General features: G+C 45.1%; 1 protein-coding gene across 1 annotated transcript in view; it reads left to right on the top strand.

Moving 5' to 3' along the window:
* The window catches only part of LOC117522999 (cadherin-23-like), a 102,838-nt gene extending 91,852 nt beyond the window's left edge, over window positions 1-10,986 (top strand). Inside the window, exons 16-19 of the mRNA XM_034184415.1 lie at window positions 1,009-1,110; window positions 1,430-1,579; window positions 4,106-4,234; window positions 10,810-10,986. Of these exons, the coding sequence (XP_034040306.1) occupies window positions 1,009-1,110; window positions 1,430-1,579; window positions 4,106-4,234; window positions 10,810-10,986 (558 nt within the window). The remainder of the gene's footprint in view (window positions 1-1,008; window positions 1,111-1,429; window positions 1,580-4,105; window positions 4,235-10,809) is intronic.
* Window positions 10,987-22,664: the final 11,678 nt, after the last annotated feature.

The following is a 22,664-nucleotide window of genomic DNA, read 5'->3' as shown; positions in this document are numbered from 1 at the left end:
AAGCTCATATGCACATGCAAGGTTTCCTGCAGGCGCCGTTAAAATGTAAATGTTGTTTTTGATTGATTGATTGATTGATAGAGGGGTTTTATCAAACATGTACAAATTGTACGTACGACAATAGGATCTTAATAATTAATTAAACAATATGTTTTACTTCTACCTTGATACATGAAGTAGCATTGTAGTACTCAAGACCTGTTCATTTGCTTGCTCTCAGAATTGAAAGCAGCTTTACTCAATCTCTTTTGATTCACTATTAAAACAGCTCAGTATCTATTTTAGAGACCTTTACATGTTCAGTTTAGGTATACTTTTTTCCAAACTTTTGATCTCATGCAATGTTCAGGTTGACCCCAGCTGAGCGTCTGAATATTAACCGGAGTGATTTTAAGTCTAATAATTAAATTCATGATCTTGAAAACTTACTTGTGATTTTAGGTGTCAGTCTCAATTCAGTCTTACGCCCTCCAAAGTCTTGGCCTCGATCACTCCAAATTTCCAAGGTCTTGGTCTTGATTCAGACTTGATCCAGGTGGCATGAAAGCCAACAGTGAGGGTTTAGTAGTAGTTTTATTTGTTGACGTGCACTTAGTCATTATCTCAGAAACATATAGATTCATCCAAGAACCTCAGAGTTATTCAGAACGTTGATCTTAACATTGACATACATACAAAATCACAACAGCTTTCTTTCACTAGAGGGTTTCTTAGTCTGGTGCTCACAATGAGAAACTGGTCCTTGCTTTCATCACCAGCAGATTGGGATATTGTAATGTTGTTTGTTTTTTGGGCCAAAATGAAACAAATTTAAGAAGTTACGACCCATCAAGAATTCAGCACCTGGAGTCATTACATTTACTCAGAAAGACAAACATGTAATTCCTACTGTATGCTTCAGTATGTACTTAACTTCAAAATTGTACAGATGGGATGTGATTTGAGTGAAGTGTTGCATCCTGATGGGTTGTTTATGGATTAGGAGATCACATGATGTGTGTGTTTCAGGGCCGTATCACAGTGACAGGTCTGCTGGACAGGGAGAAGGGAGATATGTACACTCTGACTGTTGTAGCTGATGATGGAGGACCCAAAAAGGACTCTACTGTGGTATGTCACATTAGACTCATTTCCCCTTGTTTTCACATGTACATTTCATCTTGTAATACTGTGTCCTGTCCACTCTTGTAGAAAACTTAACGGCATTCCTTTCTCATTCATTGCATCTCATTGGAACTCTAGAAGGTAAGAGTCTCTTTGTTTGACGGGGTTGAGAACACTATCAAAGCACAGAGTGAACATATTTATGTGCATTATGGAGGTAAAATGATGTCCTAAGGTCTGGCTATTTAAATTCATCTAAAAGGTAAGTATAATATGAGTGATTTGGATTGTGGCAGAGTTTACAGTTGTTCTCACCTCTCACCAGGTGTCAATCTTGATATTGGATGAGAATGACAACAGCCCAGAGTTTGACATCACGTCTGATACTTCAGTGGACATCCGAGAAAACACACCCATGGGGACCAAAGTGGCAGTAGTGTTGGGAAGAGATAGAGATGCAGGATTGAATGGATTGGTAAGGACAAAAATTAACAAAGAAATCAACATGTACTGCCAGATCAGGAATGTCAGTGCACCTGTCATACTACAGAACCACCTTGGGTCCCAAATAACAGATAGCCAGGCAGAAAATCGGTCCACTTCTCTAAAGCAGCCATCTGTTAAAGCCAGGTTAAATGTGTGTGTCCCCTTGGTCTTTGCCAGTTGCTGGGGTCTTCAACACTGCACCTGGAAGTTGGATCATTCCCAGGGAAATGTGCAACATGTTTTGCAAAAGTAGATGATGGTAGACATCAAGGTACAATATGCAGTAATGAGGACCTAGCAGTCTCTGAGCAGAAGCCTCCTGATTCTGCCTCAAAATGTATGTCACACTCTTCATCAGAAGACAGTTATGAGATGTAAAGAGATACATTTTCGCTTTGTGGTAAAGTGTGGGAATAATGAAGAAATAACACACAGACTGAAGCTGCATTGTGTATTCTGTAATAACCAGTAACATTCTCTAATCATTAGTCACACTCATTTGTAAGCGGTCATACAGCAGGTAGAATAAGGATCGAACATGTCACCATTTTTCTCAGTAAATATATTTGTAAAGGTGCCATTGACATGAAATTTTCACCAGGTTGGTAAAATCCCAAGTAATCCACACATACAAAGAAATCAAACCAAGTAAGTACAAAATTAAGTTATGTGTTATGAAATGGAATGACACAGGAAAAAGTATCAAACATGTTTCCTGAAATTTATTTAATACTTTGTACAAAAGCCTTGGTTGGTAATGAAGCTTTAAGACGCCTCCTGTATGTACAACCCCTGGCAAAAATGATGGAATCACCGGCCTCGGATGATGTTCATTCAGTTGTTTAATTTTGTAGAAAAAAAGCAGATCACAGACATGACACAAAACTAAAGTCATTTCAAATGGCAACTTTCTGGCTTTAAGAAACGCTATAAGAAATCAAGAAAAAAAGATTGTGGCAGTCAGTAACGGTTACTTTTTTAGACCAAGCAGAGGAAAAAAATATGGAATCACTCAATTCTGAGGAAAAAATTATGGAATCACCCTGTAAATTTTCATCCCCCAAATTAACACCTGCATCAAATCAGATCTGCTCATTGACATTGACCCTATGCCATGACATTGACCCTATGTGTCTTTTTGCAAGGAATGTTTTTGCAGTTTTTGCTCTATGGCAAGATGCATTATCATCTTGAAAAATGATTTCATCATCCCCAAACATCCTTTCAATTGTCCAAAATATCAACATAAACTTGTGCATTTATTGATGATGTAATGACAGCCATCTCCCCAGTGCCTTTACCTGACATGCAGCCCCATATCATCAATGACTGTGGAAATTTACATGTTCTCTTCAGGCAGTCATCTTTATAAATCTCATTGGAAAGGCACCAAACAAAAGTTCCAGCATCATCACCTTGCCCAATGCAGATTTGAGATTCATCACTGAATATGACTTTCATCCAGTCATCCACAGTCCACAATTGCTTTTCCTTAGCCCATTGTAACCTTGTTTTTTTTCTGTTTAGGTGTTAATGATGCCTTTCGTTTAGCTTTTCTGTATGTAAATCCCATTCCCTTTAGGCGGTTTCTTACAGTTCGGTCACAGACGTTGACTCCAGTTTCCTCCCATTCGTTCCTCATTTGTTTTGTTGTACATTTTTCGATTTTTGAGACATATTGCTTTAAGTTTTCTGTCTTGACGCTTTGATGTCTTCCTTGGTCTACCAGTATGTTTGCCTTTAACAACCTTCCCATGTTGTTTGTATTTGGTCCAGAGTTTAGACACAGCTGACTGTGAACAACCAACATCTTTTGCAACATTGCGTGATGATTTACTCTCTTAAGAGTTTGATAATCCTCTCCTTTGTTTCAATTGACATCTCTCATGTTGGAGCCATGATTCATGTCAGTCCACTTGGTACAACAGCTCTCCAAGGTGTGATCACTCCTTTTTAGATGCAGACTAACGAGCAGATCTGATATGATGCAGGTGTTAGTTTTGGGGATGAAAATTTACAGGGTGATTCCATAATTTTTTCCTCAGAATTGAGTGATTCCATATTTTTTTCCTCTGCTTGGTCTAAAAAAGTAACCGTTACTGACTGCCACAATCTTTTTTTCTTGATTTCTTATAGTGTTTCTTAAAGCCAGAAAGTTGCCATTTGAAATGACTTTAGTTTTGTGTCATGTCTGTGATCTGCTTTTTTTCTACAAAATGAAACAACTGAATGAACATCCTCTGAGGCCGGTGATTCCATAATTTTTGCCAGGGGTTGTACAAACATTCTTCAGGTGTGACTTTGGCTCATTCTTACACACAGTCTTCAAATTTGAAGGTTCTGCGGACCTCTTCTATGAACTCTGTCTGGTCTTTAGTTCTTTCCATAGATTTTCTGTTGGGTTCAAGTCAGCTGATTGGCCGGGCCATTCAACCCAAATCTCTTATGGGTTCATTAAGCATAAAGTGTTGTGTATGTCTATAACGTCCCATTCTGTCTCCTCACTCTGTTCCAGGTTAATTTTACTCTGATGGCGGGCAACATGGAGGATGTGTTTAAGATCACAACTGTGAACCATACTTATGGGGACGTCTACGTCAATGCGCCCCTGGACAGGGAGTCAGTCGATCGCTACCTACTGAAGGTGTGGCACCAGTCCAAAGACATCTGCTTAAATCTTTTTGATAAACACACGATTTAGGTAATTCTGTTGACTTTCAAGAGGCCAGACCCCAAAGGTGTAACAGCTCAAATAACCCACTCAGTTACTTAACAAGAGGTATCGTGACCATGGATTATTGATTAATTTGACTGAATTATATATGACAAGATAAATATAAATACAGCACTTTTCTGTATATTTATTTTTCTTTTTTTAACGCAAGAGCTGTGATGGTGTCGGCTTCGAGGAACTGTGTGCAGATTTTGCAATATGTTTCATGCTGCAACATGACACAGTGGCAATGGATGAATGGCACAACAATGGCCGTCAGGTTTTCATCACTCTTTCTCTGTGCATTCAAACCACCATTAATAAAAAATGTTGCATCAGTTGTCAGGTTGGTTGGTCACACGTGACCTGTGGTTGTGAGGCTGGGTGTCATGGTGGCTTGTTTTTAAAGTGATGATGGTGTTAATTTTGATGCTGTTGTGACATCACACTCAGTAGAGGGTAAACAGCTGCTCATGCACATTGTGCCGTTGTGAACACAGCCTGTTAACAACAGCCTCGTGCTCCGTTACAGACAGATGGCTGCAAGCTCAGTGCACTTATGCATCCAAAAACAGAAAGAACCTCTCAAAAGGAGTTGAAAATGAAGTTTCCATTGTTTCTTCATCAGACAGTCTTGAGCCCACTGAACCCAGCATCACACTCGAAGTGCGGGTGCAACCCAGCTGGCAGCTTAATGAATTCTGAATGAGTCAACACTCATGCCTTCATGGTGGAGTTGCACAGAGAAGAATTTTCTTTCAACAAAACAGATCAAATCTGTGCTTGAATCTCCGATTGCAAATTGTAGTTGAACTGTCAAGTGTTCTTTTTTTTTATATAAAATCCTTCTCTATATGACTTCATCATGAAGGTGTATAACTGGTGATGCAAAACTCAAAACTTGCACTGTGCACAATTTCTTACAACCCCTGTCACGCGTAGGCCGATTGAGGCAAATTTGCATCAGAATGACACATCCAGCCACAGTCGGGAAGTGTTGAGGTGCAGTCTGAAGATGGGCAGACAGCGGTCTCAGAGCAGTCTACATATTTGGTCCCATTCGCTCAGCTGTCCCAAGTGTGTTGCACAGTTCAAAACATTCTTGGCGCCGTCGAGATGGGACACCCATCTGACAGCGGTCTATGTGCAGTTTCTGTGCCATCTGATTGCAATCTACATATTCTGATGGCATCATAACAGCATTTGAAATGATCTGATTGTGGTTGATTGAGCTCTGAGATGGATCGGTCACAGCAAAGCCTGTCAGCATGTTGTGTCACGTATGTCCACCAGCGCCCCGGTGGACATCAGTGTGTCATTGCAGACGTCAGAAGCTCGGTGCAGTGCCCTGCAAGACAGCTGAACGGGATGTTGGCATGTTCACCTCCTACCTCTGTAGCAGGAATGACATGGAACTGTTTTCCCAGCCCATGACAACATAAATAAACATACAACTCACTTCCAGAACCCCAGATGTGTTGCACAGCAACATCGATCGGCTCACAAATGCATCATTCACCTCTGCATAAATAAATCCCATGTGAAATGCTGTCCTGCACCGATAATTCAACTAGAGTTGTCTTAAGATGTGTATCGAGTACGCTGAAATGGCCACAAGTAAAGGAATAAGAAAATGTTGGATTGGCAAAAAAAAGAGTTACAAAAAAGAGAAAAGAGTTTGCTTACTGCATCTGAAGAATGTTGCGCACATGGGATAAGTTGGCGCACTGCCAGCACAGTACAGCAGCAGTTATAGAGTCTCAGCTGGACGAATAAAATCTAGCAATGCAGGCATATACTGATCAAACACCTAAAGGGTTTTTTTGCAGGCTGTACAACAGCAGGTGATCATTGACAGCTGTCAGGCATTTTGTGTGTGCACTGTGGATGGACAGTTCCTGGGATCACGTGTGCCCCACATGTGTTCACATGTACCATACATGTTCAGCCATTGTGAACACACATACATGAAGCTGAGTGAACATTTCATTTGGCCACACAGTCGCATGCCGTTTGATCACCTGTTCTCATGGATGCTTATTCGCCGTCTTTGGACGGATTTCTGTCTTTTTGCAAAATCTCACCGTCTAAAAGAACTAGCAAAACATTAATTTTTATTTCCTCAAATCCATACATGTCATCCTATATGGATTGTCCGTAAATTATACGGATTTTTCCGAGTTTCATAGTCATACGGACGTACGAATAAAATCTTACGGATATTCAGGGTTTGGTCTGCAGTGGCTCTGTAATCAACCGTTTCTGCAGTGCGACTCCACTTTGATGCGTGAGCCATTGACACAATGCTTCAAACCACTGGCTCGTGGTTCTTTGATTCGCTGCTCTTCAGAAGTGGTAAGTCCGCTTCTTAACTCCTCTCAAAGCCATTAAAATGTCGTGAGTCACTTTTGTGAGGATTAAAGTCACTAACTGGGACTTTTGTCATGTAGTCAAGAAAGGAGAATCGTCCTCTGTTCTGTTGACACAAAATTGCCACTTTAAATAAAATGACACCTCTTTCCAAATGCTGTAATACAAAAAATAAACTACAATCGACTAAAACATTTTTTTTTCTTCCCAAAATGAGACGTCCTGTGTTCTTTATGAATTAAACTGATGCTGACATACAGCAGCCAGCTGTAAGAGCTCAACTCAAATATATGGAAAGACATTCATGCCAAAATGTCTGAAAGGAAATGCTTTTGACAAAAACTACAGATTTTGTTTATTTTTATTTATGTCCAGAGATCAAGGATCCACCATGTAGAGTTTATTATGTCCAAAGTTTAAGGATCCAGTTTACAAATTTCATATTTATTTACTTTAAGACTCAATAAAATGTTGTTCAATTCAATTTCAATTTAATTGGTTTATAAAGCGCCAAATCACAACAAAAGCCATCTCAAGGCACCTCACATAGAACAGTTCAACATAAAAAATTTAAATAAATACATAAACATTAAAAAATTCAAATACATAATTAAAAACAGAAGTAAAAGAACAAAACAAATACAAAATAAAAAATATTCATAAGAAATAGAATAAAAATAGGCGTTAAGGCTTGACTTAAAGTATAGTAGATATTTTAGATTGATATTCATGCTTTGTACATCCATATTAATTTAGTCAGTGTGATATTCAAATATGATTTTACACAGGAGAAAAACCAGGATGTGGAACATTGGTTGATGTGTTTATGCTGTGTTTATGTAGTTCTGTAAGAAGAAAATGTGACACTCTAGGTATAGAATGACTGATTAGATGCCATGTCAGTGTTCAGAGCAGACAAATAGGCTGACTGTATATGTATTCACTATAATAGTATGTATACATGGTAATGTCATCTCTGATGGCATACAAAAGTGAATTGATCCTAAGCAGAATCTCATCAGTATTATGTTATGTATCTTTATCTAGTCTGAAAGCAATTATCTAGTCTCTAGTCTGATAGCATTATGAAGTCAACTAGTTCTTTGAATGTTGAGATTTTAATTGCCTAGTCTTTGAGCCCAATCAAAAACAAACTAAATCAATAAAGTTTTTTGCATGCGTTAGCGATATTTGTAAACTATTGTGTTGTTATATTCTGTATATACTCCTACAGGATGGTACAACATGCCATACTGCATGAGATCACAAGAGAAATTTAACAGCTGTTTCAGGTCCACATTTAATCCAAATAATGCACCAAAATGCACCACAGGGCACTTAAACTCTTAAAATTTCCTGGGGGGGCAAACCCCCCAGACCCCCCCTATAGTTTTTGTCTTTTAATTTACCAAGACTTTGGATTGCTGTCTTTCTTTTTTCATCCTAAGCATCCATGTGTTCTATGCACGCACATGCACGCACTCTGTCATGTGAGAGACACACTCCTGACAGCACACCCTTCTCCTGATGAGAGGTCAGTGAGCGCTGGGAATGTGAGGACGAGCAAAGATGTGATTGCATGGGTGAGTGAGTGACAACTCCAATGTTGGTGGCATCTGACAGCAGTCTGTGTCTTCTGACTGTTGTCCAAATATGCTTGGGGTGCACTGTGCAGGTGTGCACGAGGCAGTCTGGCTGCATTCTGACGCGGCTGACCACACCTCTGTCCCTCCCGACTGCGTCTGGATTATGGTAATTTTTGGCATGTCGGCCTGGTTCCTGCACATTCTTGCTATGTGTGACGGGGCATTAATCACAGCCACAGATGTCTATAACTTTTTCAGGGTTGCCTGGGTGTCTTCGTGGCTTTCCTCTATAATCTCCTTATACAGTCACTCAGTTTTTGAGAACTGTCTACTCCACACCGATTTACCACACAGTACCATACTTTGTATTTTTTAGTAATTCATGTAAATAAAGTCCAAGACATAATCAGTGTCTTGGGAATGTTCATGTATCCATCCCCTGACTTGTCTGAAGAAACCTGGATGTAAAAGTGATGGTTTGTATGTGTTATATTAAAGGGGGCAGTTACTTATGCACACCATCATTTTGGCTGTTAGATTTTTATTTTTTTTTTAATTCATGATGTAGAGATTACTTTTCACTGTGAGCTTAAAGGGCATAATTTTAGAAATTTTAATATAAAAAGCCTATTTTTGTTTGTTTTATTTTTTGATGCCCTGAAAAATTATAACATGTAAAAGCTCAAATAGGCAAACACTTTTTCACAGCACTGTATTTATTTATTTTTACTATTCATGATTTTGATAAAGGCTATTTTTTTGTTCACTGACACTGTTCATATTGCAATTTAATACAGCAATTAAGTGTGCCGTGAACTTCACGGTGATATCACAAGAATCGTTGTTATGCTGAGATCATAGTTAAAGGCACGCCGCCTTGCAGTGTGCATCGAGTAACTGGGATTGTGTGTATTGCTTAGATGAGACTGTTTCACAACAGTTTGAGTCATGTGGTCAAAAATTCTACGATGGGATTGGATTATGGTGCATCTGGAAAGTGTTCACAGCACTTCACTTTTTCCACATTTTTACTATTATCCTGCTCAACGTGGAATAGTGTGTGAACCAGTCAAATGTTTGAACTAATTTTCCAAAGTGTTCAAGCAGGATTTGTTTTGTCCACACGCAGTAGCCTACTGAGCGCTCTATGTCATCAAATGTGGCCTCTACATATATTTTTGCTACTTGGCCGCTGAAGAAGCTCCAACCTGCTGTGCAGGTCCAACCCAGTCTCACGGCAAGTCGTGATTCAGCAGCACGAAATATACATTAATCTATTGGTTCGCGATATTGTGACGAAAAGCGCACAATATCATGGCAGCACAAATTCATTCTAATTCATTCCGTGATGGCTGCACGAAATTAAAAGTGAAGCGGGGGGTCAGGGTGGTTATGGTTAGGGTGGGGGGAAAGAGTAAGATTAGGTTATGGTCAGTGATGCCGGTAACGCGTTACTTAGTAAAAATCACAAGTTTTACTGTTACAGTGCTGTTAACAGTTAAACATGAGGTCAAGAAAGACGTCTTTATTTTACTTTTTATAAAACAAGTATTTATTTTCATTGAAGTCAAGAAAGGGTGACTATAAAGTGAGTTTTGGCAAAACAAGTGTTGAGGTGGCAGAGGGTTGTTGTCGGCAGCTGGGGAAAGTAACTAAAAAAGTAACTAGTAATCTAACTTAGTTACTTTTCCAATTGAGTAATCAGTAAAGTAACTAAGTTACTTTTTCAAGGAGTAGTCAGTAATCAGTAATTAGATTACTTTTTCAAAGTAACTGTGGCAACACTGGTTATGGTTAAGGTTAGGGTCAGGGTAGGAGTAGGGTTAGGAATAATGAGTTAAAAAAACCCTGTCATGAAAATTTGACTGATTTCATCACGGGAGCATGAAAAAAAAAAATGTGAGACTGGGCTGGCAGGTCCCGTCCTCCTTGCTACACAAAGCCAAATTCATAGGTAAAAACCATAATGTGGATGCTGCTGTTCTACAGTTCCTCTGCACTATGCTTGTGTGTAATATTCATGTGTCTATGATATTGCAGTATTGCACCATATAGTGTATGGGCAGTTTAGATAGTAGACTCAGTAGGTAACAGAAGTGAGAGGTTTTCTGTCACGGAAACAGGTCAAGTGTGAGCGGATCACTTGTAGGAGTAGTGGCAAACCTCCAAAGCTCCCTGAAGAGAAACAGTTGAGTGCCTTGTCCTACAACAGCATCTCCAACCAGCAAGACAGACAGACCTCTGTATCTAAACTTTGGCCACGAAGAAGACATGGCCAAGCTTTGGTACTAGTTACGAACTATCAAACCAAATGTTGATGAGTCTTGTCCCCAAGAATGTGAAAAGTGCCTGTGCATTGTGTATTTTGTGTATCAGAACGTACATTCACATAGACGCAAACACAATTCACATGAGTGACTGTGTGTGTGTGTGTGTGTGTGTGTGTGTGTGTGTGTGTGTGTGTGTGTGTGTGTGTGTGTGTGTGTGTGTGTGTGTGTGTGTGTGTGTGTGTGTGTGTGTGTGTGTGTGTGTGTGTGTGTGTTGTTCCAGGTGCGTGCCACAGACAATGGCTCACCTCCCAGAAACACAGTCCACTCCCTCACCATCAATATTCTGGACGTCAACGACAACCCACCTGTGATTGAGAACCAGAGGGGCTACAATGTCAGCATCAGCGAGGTGGGAGAGGAGCGTCGTCTGCTCGGGAATTATTATCTTGGTGGATAAATACATTTCTCAAACAGATGGTAAACCAGTTTAAATGACCAAAAGTCATGTAATCACAGGTTTGTGACGACCTGTTCATCAACAAAAATAGTGGACAGAACATTTATTTACAGCTGTGCAGAGACCCAGAACTTTTTTTGAAGTTTTCGGATGAATTCCCAGGATAATTTGATCTTCTGTTTGTTGTTGATGCTCAAAACAAAACGCTTCCTCTACAATTAGCTGTTGTCGGCTTAAATTTCGTGCATGTTCGTCATGGTTACATTTTATTTTCATGCTTTGGTATTTGACCTTCAGTGTTGACACCACCATATTAGTTGGCATCCACTTGGTCAGTGTAAATGTGAACATATTGCTGTTGCAGTGCAAAGCAAAAGCGCCAATCTGCTGCTCTCTTGAGGTTAAGGAACAATATGTGGAAAAATGTTTTCTTGCCAGAGCTCAGGATACGTACAATCTGTCTCTGGAATCATTTAACATGCTGGCTTTTCTTCCACAAACTACACAATGGGACTCATTCAATAACATCTCAAATTTCAGACTTCTTTTACAAAACGATGGACTTGTACAAATTCAGTAAATACTCGCACATACTTCAAATTGTGTAAATAGCGTGTAAACCCACTGATGTTAATCAGTGTGTGTGTGTGATTGCAGACGGTGGTTCCAGCTTGTATGACACCCTGGGTGAACTCCATACACACACACTCACGCTCATACACATTTGTTGTCATGACCACCACCCCCTCCCCAAAAGTAAAAAAGACATCATTCTGCACAAACTGCAATTTTTAAATAAATAATCAGGACTCAGTATCAAAGGCATATCAATGGAGCGTGAGGTCTGTATGGGAAAATATCAGACTGAGGTGTTGACAGTATGGACCGAGCATGAGCGAGAAACAGAGAGGTCTAATATTCCTGTACAGACCAAGTAAGCAAGGTTTGGAAGCACGGTGGATTAGCAGTTACCACTGTTGCCTCACAGCAAGAAGGTCATGGGTTTGATTCCCACCTGTTGCCTTTCTGTGTGGAGTTTGCATGTTCTCCCTGTGTTTGCGTGGGTTTCCTCCGGGTGCTCGGGTTCCCTCCCACATTTAAAAAGACACACAGGTTCGGAGAATTGAAACTTTATAATTGTCTCCCTTGTCCAGGTCTCGATCACAATGGGACTGACGTGGTTTAATATAGGGTAAATAAAAAATTAATAAAAGTTAAATTAAAAATGATATGGCTACTACATATATAAAAACACACAAACTTATGTTATCACCCAAATATGAAAGCTGCTGACGGGTTTGGGTTCGTTAGTCAGACCTGTTTGCTTCACCTCCATGAAGAACTTGCAGACAGATGGTCTGGTCATTAGCTGGTAAGCTTTCAGTCTCTGTGCTATTTCCGATGCTGTTTAGATATTTATGGTGTACATTCATGTACGACTTGGTTTTTTTACTTGTGTTTTTAGCTTTCTGGTTTGTAATGAATGTGATACACGTTCCAAACCGATTGTCACAGTAACCGGAAATCAGCCAACCAGTGCGCATGTAGCGTTGCAGCTGTGCCACTACGCGATCGGTCCGGATCGTGTATAAGCAGTGGTGGGCACAGTTCTACTAATCCGCCAATCGCTAATTATCAAACCTAACTTTTTCATTAGCAGATTAGCTTTTCAGCTAACTTTGAAAACCATCAGCAGATCAGTTAGCTTCCACTAAATTTAGTTCCGCTAACTTTCAGTCCGCTAACATTTTTTTTTTTTTTTTTTTTTGCTGGCATAGTGAGTAAAGCTTATCAGTCAGAAACATATGTAAAACCTAAAATCCTACATGTTAATTCCTGTGGTGTGTGCAATAATCAGACCGCTGTGAGAAGCTCAGTCCACCCCCAGCAGACGGGGCAGACCAGCTCCCAGTTGCTATTGCAAAGAAGAAAAAAAAATGTAATTTGCTTTCAACATACATCAACTCAGACAGTGGGCAGGAGACATGAAGCGCAAAGCGCCTTTCACTTATGATTTCATTTAAAACAAACTAATTCCGGACAGTTTATCGAAGTTAACGGTAGCCCTTTCATTTTTGCAACAGACACGTGGGTGCCCAAACTTTTACATACCACTATATATATATATATATATATATGCAGTCATAAATGCTAAAATGGAACAACAATAGCAAGAAAATGTACAATAAAATCAGATACAAATAAAATAAAGAATGATATTTCTAAACTGGACAAATCCTTCACCCTTCATCACAGAAACAGAATGACACACTTAAGAGAATCTAATTCTTACACTAACATGGTCTTGAAATACTGGTGGTGGTCTTCCATCACCCTCATTCTTAATTAAAACAAACAAAAGTCATATGTGAAGGCCAATTCTCAGGGTCAGTAGACAGACGCTGATCCTCAGCAGCTGGGGCTGGGTTTGGTGGGGTTCTGTTTCATGCATTTTGAATCACAGCAAATGGGCATAAATACACATTAGTTTCATGTTCCATTGTTATAAGTGCAGTGAGGCACTTATAACAATGGAATATCACACATACCCCATAAGAATAAAATTACAGTTGTCTTTGCAAAATGTTATGCAATGATGCACACATACACACACACACGGACCTGAAGGCTGCTGCTGGGATGAAGCAGAAGCAAACAGGGATCAGACATTTATGGAGACACATGTGTGTCTGAGGAGGTGGATGGCTCATCCTGAGGCTTCAAGACCGTTTCTGAAGAGACCTGTGTGACTGAGGAGGTACACAGCTCCTCATCCTGGCCAGTGGCAGAGGGTGCACCAGAATTTTCCAGATGTGTACGTGAAATTGCTTTGAAATAAACATGTCATTACACAGAATTTATCAATATTCAGAACTGGAAGAACCTAATTCACACTTCAAATGACTCATCAAGCTATATCACAAAATATAAACATTATCAGGTGTAATATAGCCTAGACAAATTTTAAATTAGTTGACAGCATTGAACATTCCCTTTTAATTGACCCGTTGATAACCAAATCAATAATATTTGTGTTGCAAACATGTTATTAATGTGAGAGATCTAATGTATTAACTATTTCAGTTAGACTGAAAAATATCATCTTACGAGGTCTGTTAGAAAAGTAACGGACCTTTTTATTTTTTGCAAAAACTACATGGATTTGAATCGTGTGCTTGCACCAGCCAAGCTTGAACCTTCATGCACATGCGTGACTTTTTCACGCCTGTTGGTTGCGTCAATCGCCTGTGAACATGCTTTGAGTGAGCACTGGTCCTCCCCCCTCGTCGGATTTTCATTGTCAGGAAAATGTCTGAACGATTGGAGAAGCGCTGCATCAAATTTTTTCAGAAACTGTGAGAGACAGCCAGGTGGAAACCATTCGGAAAATTCAGATGGCTTTCGGTGAAGATTCTATGGGCATCACAAGGATTAAGGACCATTACAACTGGATTAAAGACGGCCCACAGCGGCTGAGGGCGCGCCGTGCTCCGAGCAGCCATTGACAGGCTGAAATGACCAGATCATTTCCAAAGTGAAGGCTGTGTTGATCTGGGACGTCGTGTGACCCAGAGAAATTGCGGAAGAGGTTGGCATAGCCATTTTTAGGCACATTCCACTGTTAAAGGAGATTTTGTAATGAAAGACGTGCGGCGGAATTCGCGCGTCAGGACGAAGCCGCAATGGCGGAGAACAAAAGCAAGTCCGTGTTGGAAGTCTCATGGGACATGTTGACATGCCCAGCTCTCCACAATTTTTCAGATACTCATTTGACTAAAAAGCCACCAAAAGCTGTCTGAATCTTCTGAATGGTAGAAGACATGTCCCGTGAGACTTCCAGCCTTCCAGCTTTGCCCCCCTACTCAGCTCTCTCTTCACCACAACGGTCCGATACAGCGACCGCATCACTGCAGATGCTGCACCAATCCGTCTATCGATCTCACGCTCCATCCGTCCCTCACTCGTGAACAAGACCCCTCCACTTGAGGCAAGGACACTCCACCGACCTGAAGAGGGCAAAGCACCTTTTTCCGGTCGAGAACCATGGCCTCGGATTTGGAGGTGCTGATTTTCATCCCGGATGCTTCACACTCGGCTGCAAACCGCCCCAGTGCACGCTGAAGGTCCTGATTTGACGAAGCCAACAGAACCACATCTGTTGTGAAAGTGTCGTGACACGGACCCACAACAGGGGGCGTTAATGAACGGACAGTGGATAAGCCAAAAAGTAACAATTTAATGTTGTGAATCACACAACGATGTACAGACAATAACAATACAGTGACTGTCAATCATACACCAGGTGACGTGTCGGCAGGCTCGACGATAGAAGACGCCTGGCGAGAGAAAAGCCAGATCCACACAGCTTCCACCGCCAACGGAGCTGAAGAACACCGGAGCCGCCAAGCCCTGCGCCCCAGGTGGCCGCTGTCTTCAGCAGTCAGACCCGGTACTGCTGGCAGAGAACAGAGACAGTCCAGATGAGTGTGAGGTCGCACACTCAGTAATCCCACAGTCTGTATTCAGTAAAGGAGGGAGAACCTCCACCTCCAATCACACACTCGTGCAGCTCCTGAGATAACCACTTATCTGGGTGGGGTGTGAGGCGAAGCCGTCACAGTCCACACCAAACGCCAACTCCACAGACAGGGTATCCGTCCCAGGAAAACGGCTACAAAAAGAGATCAGACTAATACTCGAATTTTAAGTCAGCAGAGAAAATGACCTGATTGGTAGTTGATTTCTCGGCGGGGAGGTGGAGTTGCAGTCCGGCCTTTATGGTGGTGGTGATGAGTAGTGGATGAGTGACAGCTGGTACGGATGATGAGTGACAGCTGTCACTCCTGGTCGCTCCGACGCCCTCTCGTGCTTGAAGCCCGCACTTCAAGCAGGGCGCCATCTTGTGGTGGTGGGCCAGCAGTACCTCCTCTTCAGTGGCCCACACAACAGGACCCCCCCTCAACCGACCAGGCTTGTCCGGGTGACGGGTGTAGAAGTCGGCCAGGAGGGCCGGGTCCAGGATGAAGCTCCTCTTCACCCAGGAGCGCTCTTCGGGGCCATAACCCTCCCAGTCCACCAGATACTGGAACCCCCGGCCCTTTCGACGGACGTCCAGGAGCTGGCGTGCCGTCCACGCGGGCTCCCCGTCAATGATCCGGGCAGGAGGCGGCGCTGGTCCCGGGGCACACAGTGGTGAGGTATGGCAGGGCTTGAGTCTTGACACATGAAACACGGGGTGTATCCGCAGTGAAGCTGGCAGCTTCAGCTTCACTGCGGCCGGACTGAGGACTTTGAGTATGGGAAATGGTCCGATGTACCTGTCCTTTAGTTTGTGGGATTCCACCTGCAGGGGGATGTCCTTAGTGGATAGCCAGACCTCCTGCCCGGGCTGGTATGCAGGGGCCGGGGAACGCCGGCGTTCTGCATGGGCCTTAGCCCTCGTCCGGGCTCTGAGCAGGGCAGAGCGGGCGGTACGCCACACCCGACGGCACTTCCTCAGATGGGCCTGGACCGAGGGCACCCCGACCTCTCCCTCCACCAGTGGAAACAATGGGGGCTGGTACCCCAAACACACCTCAAACGGGGAGAGGCCGGTGGCAGATGAGACTTGGCTATTATGAGCGTACTCGATCCAGGCCAGATGGTCACTCCAGGCCATCGGGTGCGTGGAGGTCATGCAGCTGAGGGCCTGGTCCAGTTCCTGGTTAGTCCGCTCTGCCTGCTCGTTTGTCTGGGGGTGGTACCCAGATGAGAGACTGACGGTGGCCCCCAGTTCCCTGCAGAAACTCCTCCAGACCTGGGAGGAGAACTGAGGACCACGATCCGAGACAATGTCTGATGAAATCCCATGCAGACGCACGACGTGGTGGACCAGGAGGTCTGCAGTCTCCTGGGCCATCGGGAGCTTCGGGAGGGCCACGAAGTGGGCCGCCTTAGAGAACCGGTCCACTATCGTTAAGATGGTGGTGTTGCCCTGGGACGGCGGGAGGCCCGTGACAAAGTCCAGGCCGATATGAGACCAGGGGCGACGAGGCACAGGCACAGGCTGGAGGAGGCCTTGGGCCTTGTGATGGTCGGCTTTGCCCCTGGCACAGGTGGTGCAGGCCTGGACATACTCCCGGACGTCGGCTTCCATAGACGCCCACCAGAAGCTCTGCCGGACCACTGCCACGGTCCTTCGCACCCCTGGGTGACAGGAGAGCTTGGAACCGTGACAGAAGTCAAGGACCACAGCCCTGGCCTCTGGTGGGACGTACAGTTTGTTCTTCGGACCTGTCCCCGGGTCCGGGCTCCATGTCAGGGCCTCCCCGACGGTCTTCTTCACGTCCCAGGTAAGGGCGGCCACGACAGTGGACTCGGGGATGATCGTTTCAGGGGGGTCTGACAGCTCGGTCCGGAAGTCAAAACGCCCGAAGAACAGTGACCAGCGGGCTTGCCTGGGGTTCAGACGCTTCGCGGTCCGGATGTACTCCAGGTTCCGATGGTCCGTGAAAACCGTAAATGGTACCGATGCTCCCTCCAACAGGTGTCTCCACTCCTCAAGAGCCTCCTTCACCACAAGAAGTTCCCGATTGCCGACGTCATAGTTCCGTTCAGCTGGGGTCAACCTGCGGGAAAAGTAGGCACATGGATGGAGAACCTTGTCGGACTCCCCGCTCTGGGACAGCACGGCTCCTATCCCTGAGTCAAAGGCATCCACTTCAACAACAAACTGGCGCTTGGGATCGGGCTGCACCAGAACCGGTGCAGTCAAGAACCGGCGTTTCAACTCCCTAAACGCGGCTTCGCACCGATCCGACCAGGTGAAGGGGACTTTTGTGGAGGTCAGGGCTGTCAGGGGGCTAACTACCTGACTATAGCCCTTGATGAACCTCCGGTAGAAATTTGCAAAACCGAGGAACTGTTGTAGTTTCCTACGGTTCGTTGGTTGGGGCCAATCTCTCACCGCCGCAACCTTGGCCGGATCAGGGGCGACGGAGTTGGAGGAGATGATGAACCCCAAGAAGGACAAAGAAGTGCGGTGGAACTCACACTTCTCGCCCTTCACAAACAGCCAGTTCTCCAACAACCGCTGTAGGACCTGACGTACATGCTTGACATGGGTCTCAGGATCCGGAGAAAAGATGAGTATATCGTCTAGATATACGAAGACAAACCGATGCAGGAAGTCCCGCAAGACGTCATTAACCAATGCTTGGAACGTCGCGGGCGCATTGGTGAGGCCGAACGGCATGACCAGGTACTCAAAGTGACCTAACGGGGTGTTAAATGCCGTCTTCCACTCGTCTCCCTCCCGGATCCGAACCAGGTGATAAGCATTCCTAAGATCCAATTTCGTGAAAATTTGGGCTCCATGCAGGGGCGTGAACACTGAATCCAACAGAGGTAACGGGTATCGGTTGCAAACCGTGATCTCGTTCAGCCTTCTGTAATCAATGCATGGACGGAGTCCGCCGTCCTTCTTGCCCACAAAAAAGAAACCAGCACCCATCGGGGAGGTGGAGTTCCGGATCAACTCGGCAGCTAACGAGTCCCGGATGTAGGTCTCCATTGATTCGCGTTCCGGACGTGAGAGGTTGTACAGCCTGCTGGACGGGTACTCAGCGCCCAGTATCAAATCAATGGCACAATCGTACGGACGGTGCGGGGGCAGCGTGAGTGCCAGATCCTTGCTGAAGATGTCAGCAAGGTCGTGGTACTCGGCCGGCACCGCCGTCAGATTGGGGGGGACTGAAATCTCCTCCTTAGCAGTCACACCGGGTGGAACCGAGGATCCTAAACACTCCCGGTGGCAGGTTTTGCTCCACTGAACCACAACCCCAGACGGCCAATCAATCCGGGGATTGTGTTTTAACACCCATGGAAAACCCAAAATCACTCGGGAGGTAGAAGGTGTTACATAAAACACAATCTCCTCCCTGTGATTCCCAGACACCACCAATGTCACTGGCTGTGTCTGGTGTGTGATTAGTGGAAGAAGGGTGCCATCTAGCGCCCGCACCGACAATGGTGACGGTAAGGCCACTAGAGGGAGCCCAACCTCCTTTGCCCATCTGCTATCCAGCAGATTCCCCTCCGACCCCGTGTCCACCAGTGCTGGGGCGTGAAGGGTTAGATCCCCACTCAGGATCGTGACTGGGATTCGTGCAGATCGTCTGGGTTTACCCACGTGGGTGTTGTGACCCACCCTTAGCCCAGTCTCTAAGGACGAGTGCTGTTGTTTTGACCGTTTGGGGCATTCTCTCTGTATGTGCTCGGTAGAGCTGCAGAGAAAACACTCTCCACGGATCAGCCTCCTTTGTCTGTGATCTGATCGTTTTTTGGCCCTGCTCGGGGGAGCTGTTGTCACGTGGAGAGCCCTGGCAGTGGAGCGTGGGGAAGTCGGCTTCCTTTCGGACCTGGGAGGAAGAGGGACGGCTTGTGCCTGGCCACGCCCCTCGTCTCGTTCCCGTCGGTGTTCCGTTAATCGGTTGTCTAACCGTATAACCAGGTCGATAAGCCCATCTAAATCCCGCGGCTCGTCCTTCGCCACCAGGTGCTCCTTAAGGACCAGAGACAGTCCGTTTACAAAGGCGGCGCGGAGCGCAACAGCATTCCAGCCGGCTCGCGCTGCCGCGATGCGGAAGTCGACTGCATACTTCGCTGCGCTCCGACGTCCCTGCCGTATCGACAGATGCACACTTGAAGCGGTCTCGCCTCTATGAGGGTGGTCGAACACCTGTCGGAACTCCCTCACAAATTCAGTATAAACCGTTAGGAGCCATGAATTCTGCTCCCAAAGCGCCGTAGCCCAGGCGCGTGCCTCTCCTCAAAGCAAATTGATCACATAAGCCACCCGGCTGGCGTCTGCTGCATACATGACGGGACGCTGTGAAAAGACGAGCGAGCACTGCATCAAGAAGTCCGCGCACGTCTCCACACAGCCTCCGTATGGCTCCGGAGGACTTATGTATGCTTCAGGGGAAGGTGGGGGGGTTCGTTGAACGACCAGCGGAATGTCTGTTTCTGGCACACGGTCAGCAGGAGGAGGTGCTGCAGCAGCGCCCTGAGCACGCGCTTCCACCTGGGCAGTGAGAGCCTCCATCCTACGATTGAGAACACTGCTCTGCTCGGTAATTAAGTCCAACCGAGCAGTAAAGGCGGTTAAGATGTGCTGCAGCTCACCCAACACGCCTCCTGCTGGCGCCTGTGCACCTCGCTCTTCCATTGGCTGTTCAAGCGATGGTTGACGCCCCTTGGGATCCATGACGCTGGCCGAGAAATCCTGTTGTGAAAGTGTCGTGACACGGACCCACAACAGGGGGCGTTAATGAACGGACAATGGATAAGCCAAAAAGTAACAATTTAATGTTGTGAATCACACAACGATGTACAGACAATAACAATACAGTGACTGTCAATCATACACCAGGTGACGTGTGGGCAGGCTCGACGATAGAAGACGCCTGGCGAGAGAAAAGCCGGATCCACACAGCTTCCACCGCCAACGGAGCTGAAGAACACCGGAGCCGCCAAGCCTTGCGCCCCAGGTGGCCGCTGTCTTCAGCAGTCAGACCCGGTACTGCTGGCAGAGAACAGAGACAGTCCAGATGAGTGTGAGGTCGCACACTCAGTAATCCCACAGTCTGTATTCAGTAAAGGAGGGAGAACCTCCACCTCCAGTCACACACTCGTGCAGCTCCTGAGATAACCACTTATCTGGGTGGGGTGTGAGGCGAAGCCGTCGCAGTCCACACCAAACGCCAACTCCACAGACAGGGTATCCGTCCCAGGAAAACGGCTACAAAAAGAGATCAGACTAATACTCGAATTTTAAGTCAGCAGAGAAAATGACCTGATTGGTAGTTGATTTCTCGGCGGGGAGGTGGAGTTGCAGTCCGGCCTTTATGGTGGTGGTGATGAGTAGTGGATGAGTGACAGCCGGTATGGATGATGAGTGACAGCTGTCACTCCTGGTCGCTCCGACGCCCTCTTGTGCTTGAAGCCCGCACTTCAAGCAGGGCGCCATCTTGTGGTGGTGGGCCAGCAGTACCTCCTCTTCAGCGGCCCACACAACAACATCGTCCGCAAACAGCAGAGACGAGATTCTGTGGTTCCCAAACCAGACCCCCTCTACACCCTGGCTGCGCCTAGAAATTCTGTCCATAAAAATAATGAACAGAACCGGTGACAAAGGGCAGCCCTGGCGGAGGCCAACGTGCACTGGAAACATGTTTGACTTACTACCGGCAATGCGAACCAAGCTCCTGCTGCGGTCGTACAGGGACCGGATAGCCCTTAACCAAGGACCCCGGACCCCGTACTCCCAGAGCACTCCCCACAGGGTGCCCCGAATTAAGATCCACCTGTGATATGGTTATTCAATTATTTACATAATATCAGTTATCAAGTTGTTCACCAATGAATATGACTTTATACACCCTGAAGAAAACCATACGGCCTCACGGTATATGTTTTTCTGAAGGGTGGGTGTATGGTTTTCTGAAGGGTGTAAAATGCCATATTCATTGGTAAAACAACTTGATAACGATTTTATCATATACCTATGAATGATAAATGTATGGTTTTCTGAAGGGTGTAAAAAGCCATATTCATTGGTAAAACAACTTGATTGTTGGGAAAGTGTAGTGACATGGACCCACAACAGGGGGCATAAATGAACGGACAATGAAAGAGTCGAATATGAACACTTTACTGTTGTGAATGAGCACAACCACAATACAGAGGAATACAGAATTTTGCAGACAGTCAATCCACAAAGGTGACGTGTGGGCAGGTTCGAGGATAGAAGACATCTGTCCTGAGAAGAACCGGAACCACACGATTTCCTCCGCCACCGAACCTGGAGAATACTGGAGCCGCCAAGTCCCGAGTCCCCAGGTGGCCACCGTCTCCGAATGTCGGATCTGGTACTGCTGGCGAGGAGCAGAAACAATAAGAAGTGGGTGTGTGTACACCCAGTAACAACAATGGTGGAGATTCCACCTCCACCTCTTACACACACTCGTGCAGCTCCTGTCTCAACACTTATCTGGCTGGGGTGTGAAGCGAAGCAGTCGCTGATTACACCAACCTCACTGATAAGGCACTCCACAGGAAAGCAGCTGCAAAATGAATTCAGACTAAGACACAATTAGATTCTGGCTGAGGATATTACCTTCACAGGTCGATGATATCTCGGCAACGAGGTGGAGATGACGTCCGGGTTTTATGGAGTAGTATGATGAAGTGTAGATGGGTGACAGCTGTCATGAGATAATGAGTGACAGCTGTCACCCCTGGCTGTGTCTGTGGCGGCAGCGCCCTCTCGTGCCTGAAGCCCGCACTTCAGGCAGGGCGCCCTCTGGTGGTGTGCCAGCAGTACCTCCTCTTCTGGCGGCCCACACAACATTGATAACGATTTTATCATATACCTATAAATGATAAATGTTGTATGGTTTTCTGAAGGGTGTAAAAAGCCATATTCATTGGGAAAACAACTTGATAACGATTTTATCATATACAGTGGTCCCTTATTTATCGCGGGAGTTATGTTCTAAAAAATAACCCGCGATAGGCGAAATCCGCGAAGTAGTCAGCATTATTTTTTACAATTATTATAGATGTTTTAAGGCTGTAAAACCCCTCACTACTCACTTTATACACTTTTCTCAAACGGCATTAACATTTTCTCACTT

Source organism: Thalassophryne amazonica, chromosome 13, assembly GCF_902500255.1.
Source record: "Thalassophryne amazonica chromosome 13, fThaAma1.1, whole genome shotgun sequence".
Lineage (NCBI taxonomy): Eukaryota > Metazoa > Chordata > Actinopteri > Batrachoidiformes > Batrachoididae > Thalassophryne > Thalassophryne amazonica.
This window is presented reverse-complemented; position numbering and strand designations above follow the sequence as displayed.